This window comes from Dermochelys coriacea, chromosome 2 (genome assembly GCF_009764565.3).
Source record: "Dermochelys coriacea isolate rDerCor1 chromosome 2, rDerCor1.pri.v4, whole genome shotgun sequence".
NCBI classification, from domain to species: domain Eukaryota; kingdom Metazoa; phylum Chordata; order Testudines; family Dermochelyidae; genus Dermochelys; species Dermochelys coriacea.
The window spans coordinates 63,243,880-63,257,089 of NC_050069.1; the positions used below are offsets into that span (position 1 = coordinate 63,243,880).

The 13,210-nt window shown below is 42.5% G+C and overlaps 2 protein-coding genes across 11 annotated transcripts in view; one reads left to right on the top strand and one right to left on the bottom strand.

The window, feature by feature from the left end:
* Nucleotides 1–13,210, top strand: part of PDE7A (phosphodiesterase 7A) — a 147,506-nt gene that overhangs the window by 17,899 nt on the left and 116,397 nt on the right. For 2 of the 10 annotated variants that reach the window (XM_043507788.1, XM_043507790.1), the window contains exon 4: nucleotides 4,113–4,234. The exons of the other annotated variants lie outside the window; for them this stretch is intronic. In XM_043507788.1, the coding sequence (XP_043363723.1) occupies nucleotides 4,220–4,234 (15 nt within the window). In that variant the 5' untranslated portion in view covers nucleotides 4,113–4,219. The remainder of the gene's footprint in view (nucleotides 1–4,112; nucleotides 4,235–13,210) is intronic. 10 annotated transcript variants of the gene reach the window in all.
* Nucleotides 8,308–8,971, bottom strand: LOC119850940 (60S ribosomal protein L13a-like). Its single transcript, XM_038389874.2, has one exon. The coding sequence runs from the start codon at nucleotides 8,958–8,960 to the stop codon at nucleotides 8,349–8,351; it is 612 nt and encodes a 203-aa protein (XP_038245802.1). The 5' UTR covers nucleotides 8,961–8,971; the 3' UTR covers nucleotides 8,308–8,348.

Sequence of the window (13,210 nt, forward strand, 5' to 3'; positions counted from 1 at the left end):
TGAGAGGGAGGAAAAATGGTCCCATGGTTAGGACACTAGCCTAGGGCTTGGATGATAGGGTTCAATTCCTTGCCCTGCCCCAGATTTCTGTGTAACCTTGGGCAAATCACTTAGGCTATGTCTACACTGCAGACCTTATAGCGGCACAGCTCTACTGCAGCAGCTGTGCTGCTGTAAGGTCTCCCATGTAGCCACTCTATGCTGGCAGAAGAGAGCTTTCTTGTTGGCATTATTAAACCACCTCTAATGAGCAGCGGTAGCTGTATCGTTGGGGGAGCATCTCCCGGTGACCTAGTGCTGTCCACACCAGTGCTTTTGTTGGTTGGGGGTGTTTGTTTTTTTTTTCGACACCTCTGACCAACAAAAGTTGTACCAACAAAAGTATTGGTGTAGACAAAGTCTTTGCCTCTCTGTGCCTTAGTTCCCCATCTATAAAATGAGGATAATACTTGCCTACCTCACAGGGGTGTTGTGAGTATAAATACATAAAAAATTGTGAAGTGCTTTGAGATCTACTGATGAAAAAGGGCTATGAGAACTGGTATATTATGATTTATTATGATCACTACTGTTGTTCACACCTGTGTCACATCAGAATAGATTATTGTAATGAATTCTGCTCTGAAGGATAACTGAAGACCAGAAATTCCAGTTAGCACAGAGTGCAGTTACCAGCTGCTTTAATAGTGTCTTGCAGGGATCACATTGCACCTGTGCTCATTGATTTGAACTTGTTTTTCAGTTTTCCAGGTGCATTTGAAGTGTTGGTTTTAGCTTACAGAGGCTAAGTTGTTTGGGCCCTAGCAGCCTTGATGCTCGCTCTCTTCTTGCAGTACTATGACAATTTGAGATCACTAATGCTCTTAAGCTTAGACATGAAGGGAGTTTGTATGGCTTTTTAATGATGTGGCCCTTGATTCAAATTTATTTTCATCTTTTATCAAAACTAGCTTGAGCCAAGAGGTCTTCATTTGTGTTCATTTGCCTATGCACTGGGTAAAGCAGAGGTCTTGTGAAAAAAGTATGTGATCATGTAATAAAAAACGGTCATATTGCCAAATTTCTTAGTTCTGACTTAAAATGTAAGCACACAAGGAGGCTGAATTAGACGTTGCGAAATATCATGCAACCTTGAGTGTTTGAATTTATACCCATAACATTCTTTTAACATAGTCTTTGTATGTAATATGGCATGAAGAAGTAAAAGGCCAACACAAACATTCTCTCTCTTGTCCTCTCTTTGGTTCAAAATGTCACTGTGCTTGGATAATGTTTGTTGAGAGCTCCAGCTCTTTATTAATTTTCTCTAAATGATTTCAAAGGTTAAATAAATATCAGAATTCTGAAATGAGTGTATAGTCATATGTTACTGAAAAATCCCTCAGCTTCCTAAACTGAGGTAAAACTCACAATTCAGTGTCATTTTGAGATCCCCTAACAACCAGGTTTTGTTCCTTCTCCACAGTGATGTTTTCCAGTGGAATGGTATGCTGCTTCTTCCACTACATAAATGATGTTCAGACTATGATCGTCTCTTCTTGCTCTTCTTTCTCATTCTCTTGCTGTGGTTACCACTGCTTATCTTTCCAATCATTTATTTTTCCCCAAGAAGGAGCAGTAACGTATATGTATGAGCTAACTTTTTTCTTTTGTTCTGAAAAACCAACTTATATTTCAGACCAGAGCAGTCAAATGTTCATGTTCTGTTTCTACCCTATGTCTCTTTTCAGTTTTCTTAATTTTTTCTTATGCACCTTCCCACCCTTCCTTCTTGCTTGATTGTCTGTTATGTAACTCCATTTTACTGATTTCTTTTATTCTTTGTATTCTGTGAGCTGATAAATGTAACTTGTCAAAATCGTGAGCACAACTGAGCAATGTAGGAGTGAGGTGTGGAAAACTGCTTTGGGTGGAGGTGGGAATTGGCACAGGAGAGTTGGAACGTGTAGGGATGGAGGGGCATTCATGGACTTTGGTACGTAGGAAACTCGGGGTAGCTGAGACAAAAAATACCAGCACAACTGAGTTTGTTACTCTGCAGGTCACAAACTAAAAAAAATTTTTTAATAAAAAAAATTGTATTGGACAGATGCATCTGTTAATTTTGAGCACTAAAGAGGGTGCCACCTTAACGCAGAATTTGTTTAAGGATGATTTTTATTTTCTCTTGCGATGTTCCTTGACAATTGTTTCCAGTTATAGCTTGTTTATAGTATAGGTTTCAGTGAGCTGATATTTAAGAATCTGTAACAGAAAACTCCAATTTCTTTACTTCATGAGAGATTTTTTCCCTCACAAGAAACAAAGTGATGGCATTTTGATTAGAGCCCTAATTGATGGTGATGCTACAGAAGTTATCCTGTTGTAGAGTTGCTGACTGTCTCCAAGCACGTATGCTCTTTGCTATAAGGTTGTTACACTGTTGGACTTCCAATGTTTACACTGAGGTGGAAGCTAAAAGATGTTTAAATTAGATTTTCTGTTGGGCATTCTTTGGAAGACCATGGAATAGATTAGGTATAAAAAGGAAAAATTAGTGGTACTCTCCCTAGGTTGGCCCACGATGTCACTCATAAGAACCGCCATACCGAGTCGGATCAGTGGTCCATCTAGCCCAGTATCCTGTCTTCCAACAGTGGCCAATGCCAGGTGCCCCAGAGGGAATGAACAGAACAGGTAATCATCAAGTGATCCATTCCCACTTCTGGCAAGCAGAGGCTAGGGACACTTCCAGAGCATAGTTTTGCATCCCTGATAGCCATCGCTGGACCTATCCTCTGTGAACTTATCTAGTTCTTTTTTGAACCCATTAATAGTCTTGGTCTTCACAACATCCTCTGGCAAAGAGTTCCACAGGTTAAATGTGCGTTGTGTGAAGAAATATTTCTTCACATATAGTTCTTGTGTTATGAGAGAGTAAATAACACTCTTATTTACTTTCTCCAAACCAGTCATGATTTTATAGACTTCTGTCATATCCCCCCATTAGTTGTATCTTTTCCAAGCTGAAAAGTCCTAGTCTTATTGATCTCTCTTCATATGGAAGCTGTTCCATACCTCTAATAATTTTTGTTACCCTTTCCTGTACCTTTTCCAATTCTTCTTCTTCTTGCTTCTTTCCTTTATGCCACTTTTCCTGGTGAGGGCCTCAGCAGCAGCACAAAGAGTTGGGAGAACCAGACCTCCCTGTCCTCTTCAACAGATTCCACTTCCTCCTGGGGGATTCCCAAACATTCCCAGGCCAGCCGGGAGATACCTCTACAGCTTCTCCTGGGTCAGCCTTGAGGCCTCCTCACAGTGAGATATCCCTGGTAGAGTTTCAAAGGAAGCCTCCAGGGGGAATGTTTTATCAGGTGCTCAAACCACCTCAATTCCAATATATCTGGTTTGTTTGTTTTTTTTTATGTGGGGCAACTACATCTGCACCCAGTATTCAAGATGTGGGGATACCATGGATTTATATAGAGGCAATATGATATTTTTCATTTTACCATCTATCCCTTTCCTAATAATTCACAACATTGTTAGCTTTTTTGACTGCTGCTGCTGCACATTGAGTGGATGTTTTTAGAAAGCTATCCACAATGACTCCAAGACCTCTTTCTTGAGTGGTAACAGCCAATTTAGACTCCATCACTTTATATATATAGTTAGGATTATGTTTTCCAATGTGCATTACTCTGCATTTATCAAATAAATAATTATATTTAAGTGGGGTCAGGATCATGGTATTGAAAGGAATCCACAGGGTAAGATTGGTATTCTGTCTGGGTCTGTGGTAAACAGTGTATATTTAACTAATACATTGCTTCTTCTTTTCTGGTAACAGTGCATTTGCTGTTTAGTTTTTTGAAGGCTTCTTTTGCTTTTTGTGTGCACAAAGTCTGTTGTGTGTCAGTATTTTTCTATAAGCCCTCCACCCCATTGTAATTCCACCTTTATTTTTGCTTTAGTTTAGCGATATCCTAAGTTTTTCATACTTTCATAGCTATTATATCATTTAACCTTTCTCTGCTTCTTTAGTTGCTATTAACGTTGAATAACTTTGCAGTAAACTCATCAACCCACTCCTTGTTTTTGTTGTGTGTTTTGGTTGTTTTTTGTTTTGGCAGAAAACTTGTCAGAGATCTCATACACCATGTGTTGTGGATTGAAAATATAACACGTTCTCAGGCTGTGATATTTCTTATGTCTAAACCAGGGATCGGCAACCTTTGGCATGCAGCCCGCCAGGGTAAGCCCCCTGGTGGACCGGGGAGGTTTGTTTACTTGCCGTGTCTGCAGGTTCAGCCGATTGCAGCTTCCACTGGCTGCGGTTCACCGCTCCAGGCCAATGGGGGCTACTGGAAGCAGCGTGGCTTTCCGCAGCCCCCATTGGCCTGGAGCGGCAAATCTGCTGAGGACAGATTCAGATCTCTTCAGTCAATGGCAAATGACCTAAAATTGAATGCAGCAAAGTGTACATGTCTGGGACTTAGGTCATTTATTTAAATATTTTTGGATGTTTTCTACATTTTCCAATGTATTGATTTCAATTACAACACAGAATACAAAGTGCATAGTACTCACTTTATATTTATTTTTGATTACGAATATTTGCACTGTAAAAAAACAAGAGTATTTTTCAATTCACCTAATACAAGTACTGCAGTGCAATCTTTCTTTGTCATGAAAGTTGAACTTACAAATGTAGAATTATGTACAAAAAATCCCTGCATTCAAAAAATAAAACAATGTAAAACTTAAGAAGAAAACTAAGAAAGAAGAAGTGGGGCCGCTAAACACTGAGGATGGAGTGGAGGTTAAAGATAATCTAGGCATGGCCCAATATCTAAACAAATACTTTGCCTCAGTCTTTCATAAGGCTAAAGAGGATCTTGGGGATAATGGTAGCATGCAAATGGGAAGGAGGATATAGAGGTAGATATTACCATATCTGAGGTAGAAGCAAAACTGAAACAGCTTAATGGGACTAAATCGGGGGGCCCAGATAATCTTCATCCAAGAATATTAAAGGAATTGGCACCTGAAATTGCAAGCCCATTAGCAAGAATTTTTAATGAATCTGTAAACTCAGGAGTAGTACCGAATGATTGGAGAATTGCTAATATAGTTCCTATTTTTAAGAAAGGAAAAAAAAGTGATCCGGGTAACTACAGGCCAGTTAGTTTGACATCTGTAGTATGCAAGGTCCTGGAAAAAATTTTGAAGGAGAAATTAGTTAAGGACATTGAAGTCAGTGGTAAATGGGACAAAATACAACATGGTTTTACAAAAGGTAGATCGTGCCAAACCAACCTAATCTCCTTTTTTGAAAAGGTAACAGATTTTTTAGATAAAGGAAATGCAGTGGATCTAATTTACCTAGATTTCAATAAGGCATTTGATACCGTGCCACATGGGGAATTATTAGTTAAATTGGAGAAGATGGGGATCAATATGAACATCAAAAGGTGGATAAGGAATTGGTTAAAGGGGAGACTGCAATGGTCCTACTGAAAGGCGAACTGTCAGGTTGGAGGGACGTTACCAGTGGAGTTCCTCAGGGATCGGTTTTGGGACCAATCTTATTTAATCTTTTTATTACTGACCTTGGCACAAAAAGTGGGAGTGCGCTAATACAATTTGCAGATGATACAAAGCTGGGAGGTATTGCCAATTCGGAGAAGGATCGGGATATTATACAGGAGGATCTGGATGACCTTGTAAACTGGAGTAATAGTAATAGGATGAAATTTAATAGTGAGAAGTGTAAGGTTATGCATTTAGGGATTAAGAACAAGAATTTTAGTTATAAGTTGGGGACGCATCAATTAGAAGCAACGGAAGAGGAGAAGGACCTTGGAGCATTGGTTGATCATAGGATGACTATGAGCTGCCAGTGTGATATGGCTGTGAAAAAAGCTAATGCAGTTTTGGGATGCATCAGGAGAGGCATTTCCAGTAGGGATAAGGAGGTTTTAGTACCGTTATACAAGGCACTGGTGAGACCTCACCTAGAATAGTGTGTGCAGTTCTGGTCTCCCATGTTTAAAAAGGATGAATTCAAACTGGAGCAGGTACAGAGAAGGGCTACTAGGATGATCCGAGGAATGGAAAACTTGTCTTATGAAAGGAGACTTACGGAGCTTGGCTTGTTTAGCCTAACTAAAAGAAGGTTGAGGGGAGATATGATTGCGCTCTATAAATATATCAGAGGGATAAATACAGGAGAGGGAGAGGAATTATTTAAGCTCAGCACCAATGTGGACACAAGAACAAATGGGTATAAACTGGCCACCAGGAAGTTTAGACTTGAAATCAGATGAAGGTTTTTAACCATCAGAGGAGTGAAGTTTTGGAATAACCTTCCAAGGGAAGCAGTGGGGGCAAAAGATCTATCTGGTTTTAAGATTCTACTTGATAAGTTTATGGAGGAGATGGTATGATGGGATAATGGGATTTTGGTAAGTAATTGATCTTTAAATATTCAGGGTAAATAGGCCAAATCCCCTGAGATGGGATATTGGATGGATGGGATCTGAGTTACCCAGGAAAGAATTTTCTGTATTATCTGGCTGGTGAATCTTGCCAATATGCTCAGGGTTTAGCTGATTGCCATATTTGGGGTCAGGAAGGAATTTTCCTCCAGGGCAGATTGGAGAGGCCCTGGAGGTTTTTTGCCTTCCTCTGTAGCATGGGGCATGGTTGACTTGAGGGAGGCTTCTCTGCTCCTTGAAGTCTTTGAACCATGATTTAAGGACTTCAATAGCTCAGACATGGGTGAGGTTTTTCATAGGAGTGGGAGGGTGAGATTCTGTGGCCTGCGCTGTGCAGGAGGTCGGACTAGATGATCAGAATGGTCCCTTCTGACCTTAGTATCTATGAATCTAAGAGCCCTGCAAGTCCACTCAGTCCTGCTTCTTGTTTAGCCAATCAAGTTTGTTTACATTTGCAGAAGATAATGCTGCCTGCTTCAGGTGACGCCATAAACCAGAAAGTTAGAACAGGTGTTTGCATGGCACTGTTGTAACTGGCATTGCAAGATATTTATGTGCCAGATGCGCTAAAGATTCATGTTCCTTCATGCGTCAGTCACCATTCCAGAAGACATGCATCCATGCTAATGATGGGTTCTGCTTGATAACTATCCAAAGCAGAGGGGGGCTGTTGAGCAGGGCCAGTGTTAGACTTGCGGGGGCCCAGAGCAGAAAGCTGAAGCCCAACCACATGGAGCTGAAGTCCAGGGCCCTGAGCCCCGCCACCCAAGGCTGAAACCGAACTTAGCTTTGCGGGGCCCCCGTGGCATGGGGCCTCAGGCAATTGCCCTGCTTGCTACTCCTTAATGCTGGCTCTGGCTTTTATATGCAGAAAACCAGTTGTTGTGGGCCATGGAGTTTTTATAGCATGGGGGCAGGGGCAGAGGGCTTGGAAAGAAAAAGGTTGAGAACCCATGTTCTAGAGTGTAAGTCTCTGAGCGTTTAGCCACTAATGCCAGGAGGCGATGTGCCTCAATTTCCCCTTCCACACAGCACATTAGATGTGTAATGTCTTTTCTACTGTGTACAGTTTCAAGACTAGTTACAAGCACTGCAAAACATTAGCATCACAAGGCCTTTTAACATGAAGTGTGTTGTCATGTAATGAAATAGTATAACCATAAAGGCTGTTAGCACATAATGAGTTCTTATGTATCACTCCCAACATCTACAAGGGTTTTTCCAAAAGATCATGCATCTTGTACATTTTTACAGTTTTTGGTATCGGCAACAAACTAGTCACAAGAGTTAACATTAGAATTAATATTAACATAAAATCTATTACAAGTGTACCTTAACGATCATTTTTTGTCATGCCTTTGGCTCAATACCATCGGGGTTTTGACATTTTAGGGTTAACCTGTGGCTTCCATTTGCAGGATAAAATTTTTCTCTTCCTTCCTTCCTGTTCTGTAGGGTCAAATTCTGAGTCACTTGCTTAACAGAATCCATTGGATGGTTAGGTGCGTCCTCCCTGCTGAGAGCTACGGGCAAGTCTTTCTCTCCCCTGTCAGGTAATTTGTGTCAACACAGACACTAGCTTGTTTACCAGTTTTCAGATTCTTAACCATTTCCAATTCCAAGGTTGGACTCTGTCTTAAAGAGATACCATTCATTTTCATTAGCATGTTAGACTCAAGGTATTTTTGTCCTTCCATTACCAACCTTTGCTTCCATATGGAATCAGATGTCAAGTGCACTAAGACTACAAGACATATCCAAAGTGTCTAGAGATGGAAGTTGGCCTGCCATCCCCTGTGTTCTCGAGAGATTAATTGCACAACTGTCCTTTTTTGAAGTGGATGGGCTGCTTTTATTGAGGTTCAAGGCTCAGATCAAGATGCCGTATTGCTTCAGCACATCAGTGTATCTGGTGATCTTGCCTTTCACGTTCTTCTCCACCCGCTTCTGCAGTTTCATCAGCTGCTTCTTCTTGTTGTAATGCAGCTTGGCTTTCTCCTTTTGTTTCTCCTTGAGGGTCGAGGTGATGGCTTGGTACTTCCAGCCAACCTCATGGGCCAGGCACCCCAGGAAGGCAAACTTGCATGTCTGCTTCAGGCGTACGACTTTCAGAGCAGCGGGTACCACCATCCATTTCCTGTTGTTGTATGGGGGCAGAATCCCATCAAAGACCTTCAATCTCTCCTGGGCAGCCTGGCCTCGCTTGGTCTTGTGGGGCAGCATCCCTCGGACCGTGTGCCAGAAGATGTGGCTGAGGGCGCGGAAGCGGTAGGGCCTGCAGGATGGGTTAGCGTTCATTTGTTTGCGGAGAAAGGCCAGGTACTTCAGTTTGTTGCAGTAGAAGTTCCTGGAGATGTTGATGCCCTCGCATCTCGCCACCACCACCTTGTGCCCCAGCAGAACCTGCTTGGCCACCATGGCTGCCAGGTGCCCCAAAAAGTGGCTGCGTCCATCTATGACCAGAACCTTGAATTCTGCCATGCTCACGGCAGATTCAGCTACCCAGCCTTCCTTCTGAACCTGAGACACAAACTGTTCACTTAGAGAATAAATTTATATTCCAATAACGTTGTCTCCCCAACAAGCTGGTCAGGCTTATAGGACCGTTCAAATTCCCTAACAATTTTCATTCCATCTAAAACCTTTTTAAAGCTATCCATACTGGGTCTTTCGAAAGCTGAGTCAGTGGATCCATTTTCAACAGAAAAATTCTGGCTGTTAGGAACTGAAACAAATCTCTCATAAAATAAACTGTTGCCTTCTATGGACAGAAAATCATCTTTATCTACCTCAATTAATTCACTTTCACACCCTTCAGTTACAGCAAATTGCTTGCAAAAACTGCTATGAGGTTTCTTCTCCTTAGGAGCTTCTTTAAGCAACAATTCACCTTTATCTTGCTCCACAGAAGCATTGCTCTGCTGAGCCACCACCAACTCCTGAGTTTCACTTACACACAGAATCATCTCTGGCCCATTAGGAGGATTTTTATACAGCCTTCTTTCAGGTAAGCTGCTAGTGGTAATGCAAGGTATTTAGCCTGCACATCTTGAAGGGACTATTCAAGTTAAGTAGCCCATCAAAAGAACACTTAGCTCACAATGGAAGACGCCCATCTACACTGAATGGACTTTCCTGTGAAAGTTCCATCTGAAATATAGGTAATGGCTTCTGCTATGACTAAGCAAAATCATGCATGGACATGTGACTTACTCATGTGACTCCAAACACCATCTTGTTCCCTGTAATTTTCCACTAGCTGTGCTGAGGGCTTTGTTTGAAACAATGGATTTCCCTTTGTGTAGCAGAAGCTATAAAAGGCCCTGGAAACATCTCCATTTTGCGTCTTTCCTGCTCAAATATCTGGACAATGAACTTGTACCATAGGGAGCATTCTAACAAAGGGACTGAAGACCTAGAAGCAACCAGAGACTTGACTTAAGCCAGCAGTTTATTCCATCACTGCTACAAGTCTGAACCAAGAATTTTGCAATTCTTGTATGTATTTGATTTCTTTAACCAATTTTAACTCTCTCCTTTCTTTCTTTTTATAAATCTTTAGATTTTAGATACTAAAGGATTGGCAACAGCATGATTATTGGGTAAGATCTGAGTTATATATTGACCTGGGTATGTGGCTGGTCCTTTGGGATCAGAAGAACCCTTTTTGTTTGATGAATTTGGTTTTAAAGAACCACTCCTCTGTAAGTCTAGTGTTTTTGGTGGTGATACAAGGACTGGAATACCTAAGGAAACTACTTACCTGACTTCTTGTTAGCAATTGCGGTGAAACAGAAGTTTACTTTTGTAGCTGGTTTGATTTATCGTATGGGAGAATAATGACCAGTTTTGGGGTGTGTCTGCCCTATTTCTTAGCAGTTTGTCCTGAATTTGGTATTCTCAGTTGTGACCTATGGAGGCACGGTGACAGACATGTTCACTCCAAAGCACAACGCAAAATGCACAAATATCTGCTTCACTGGAGCATGAATCTGGGCTCACCATTTTTTTTTTGTGGTTTTAAGGACTTCTATATGCCTTCCCACCAGTTCTTTTGATCCTTGGGATATCAAAAGTAAGACAGGACAAGGCTGTGGTCATCATGATAGCCACTTCATGGCTGAGACACTTTTGGACCTATTGCAGATATCCAATTAGCTTCCTGTATGCCTCCCAATCTGTATGGACATAATATCTCAGAACTGTGGTCAGATACTGCACTCAGACCCCATAGTCATCACACCTGAAGGCCTGGATGTTGGCTGGTTGAGCATTACTGATGGAGTGCTCCTTACAGGTTCAGGAAGTTCTACAAAGCAGAAAACCTTCCATCAGGATGACTTACTCCCTGAAATGGAAAAGATTTTTCATATGGGGAGCCCAAAAGAAAATGGACCCAGTAGTAGCCCCAATACCAAGGATCCTTGACACTGTGTTGCTCCTGAATCAGGCAGGACTGGTATTTAATTCTCTCAAGGTCCACCTGGAAGCAATATTGGCATGTCATGTTCTGGTAGTCATATTTTTTCTCTTATCTGATGGTATGGAAAATTCCTCAAAAAACCTCCTTCATAGTTATCTTCTGGTTAGGGGTCTGACTCGCAAGTGGGATCTCAACATCCTCCTCCTAAAACTTGTGGAATCACTCCCTTTGAATCACTATTGGAGTGCTCATTAGACCCCTTTTGTCATCAAGATAGTCTTCCTGATTGCCATCACCTCAGCACAGAGAGTCTGTGTGTGCCAAGACTGCCTTACATATCCTACCTAAGGGATAAGATGGTGTTGAGACTACATCCTAAGTTCAGCCTGAAGATGGTCTTGGACTTTCATTTTAATTAATCATTTTGCCAGTCTTCTTCTCAAAGTCATGCACTATCCTGGAAGAGCAAAAACTGTACTTTGGACAAGCCTAGAGTTTTGTTCTAATACCTTACTAAGGCTAGGCCTTTCCAGCTGTGCCCTTGCTTCTTCGTGGCCATTTTCCTGCTCATCTAAAAGCCAAGCCATCTTGGCTTTTAGAGTGAATCTCCAAGTGAATAACATGGTGCATTTCCACTTGCTATCACCTCGCTGGTGAACGTCTTCCTCCAAACGTCAAGAAATGCTCTATCAGCGTGTAGGCAGCATCTTCTACCTGCTTCAGGAACATTTCAATCTGAGATCTGCAATTTGGAGCAACCCACTGACATTTGTCAAACATATGTCCTTGACATAATGGCAGCCAGGTCAGATGTCAGTGTCAGGAAAAACAGTATTGTAATTTTTTTGACGGATACAGCTGAAACTCTACACTCCCACCATCCAGCCAAGGAGAATACTGTTTGCCAGCCCACTAGAGTGGGACCCAGTTCTGACACACATTTGAAGAAAAACCAGTTACTCTAAAGTAACTGTGTTTCTTCAAGATGTTGTAGTTGGTGTGGATCCCACAACCTGCCCTCCATCCCTGCTTTCTGGAGTCTCAGCCAGCCTGGCTTTGAATTGTTGCAAACAACCCATCATTTACACCCTTGTATTGGAACATGAAGAGGCACAGAGCACATGCATAGTCATAATGGACATGTGTTTATCCAAATAAACAAAAACCCTCCAGTCTCGTATGCATGGGGTGCCAGTTTATCAATAGTGGGATCCACAAAGACTGCAACATCTCAAAGAACCACACTTAAGTTAGGCTAAAGCATTTTCATTTCAAAGGGTGCTCTTTTCATTACTGGACATATTTCAGACTCACCTTTCAGATTGAGATTTTCCAGATCTGGTCTGAGTGAATTTTTTAAAACAAAACTTAGCAGTTTGGGTGTGATGAATCCTAGTCAAGCACTCCATTGTGACCACTCAGCTTGCTGTGAGAGGAGTTGAAGCATCTGGATCAGCAGGTGTTTTTAAGCTTCCCCGAGTCTTCAACATTGCAGCCCCGTTTCCTCCCTTGGCCTCTCTGGCATGCTTCTTAGAGCACTGACTCTGTCTGTTAGCCCTTCACAGAAACTGAGTCCCTCAACTCACCTAATTTAGGCCCCCAGGACCAGTGCTTACTTCCCTAAGATACCTCAGTAATCTAAACGTGCCCTATCCTAGAATCTCACTGCTGATGAGATCTTCTGGATTACAGTTAAACTTTTTCAGGAGACGCGTGACAGTTGTGAAGAACTACTCCTGGAGGGAATTTGCACATGCAGAATTCATGTGCCCCAAAGAGTCTCACCCCCCCCCACCGCAGAAAATGGGTTCTGCTGGAGAGGTGCTGCAATTACACCTTTCACCCACCCAGGGGCTGCTGTGGCATCAGAACAGAGGCCAATCATCTTATGGGCCAGAGCAGTCAGCCACAGATAGGGAGGGGGCACCCTGCCCATGAGTTCAGGTGCAGCCACATGGGATATGTGGGGGATGGACAGTGCAGAGTATGCGGGGCTGCTGCGGATCACATAGACTGGGGTTCAGAAAGGCTAGTGGTGGGAGCAGGGGCAGCCAGCCAGGAGCTAGTGGGGTGACAGTATTGAGCCAGGGGCTGAATGGGAGAGTTGGTGCAGGGCCACGGGGGGGTGGCTGAGTGGGGGTGCAGGGACACATGGGGATGGGACAGAAGTGCCTGACTGGGAGAGGCTAGGGGTTAGCAGGGTCTGCAGGGGGAGACTCCCTAACTATCCCCTTCATCCACCCCCACCCACACCTAACAACCCTCCAGGTTCACTTCCCGTCTCCTTCCCAGCAATTACTTCTTTCTC

What these genes read in the sequence shown, in the direction of transcription:
- LOC119850940 (XM_038389874.2), bottom strand. Translation starts at nt 8,960, where the DNA reads ATGGCAGAATTCAAGGTTCTGGTCATAGATGGACGCAGCCACTTTTTG.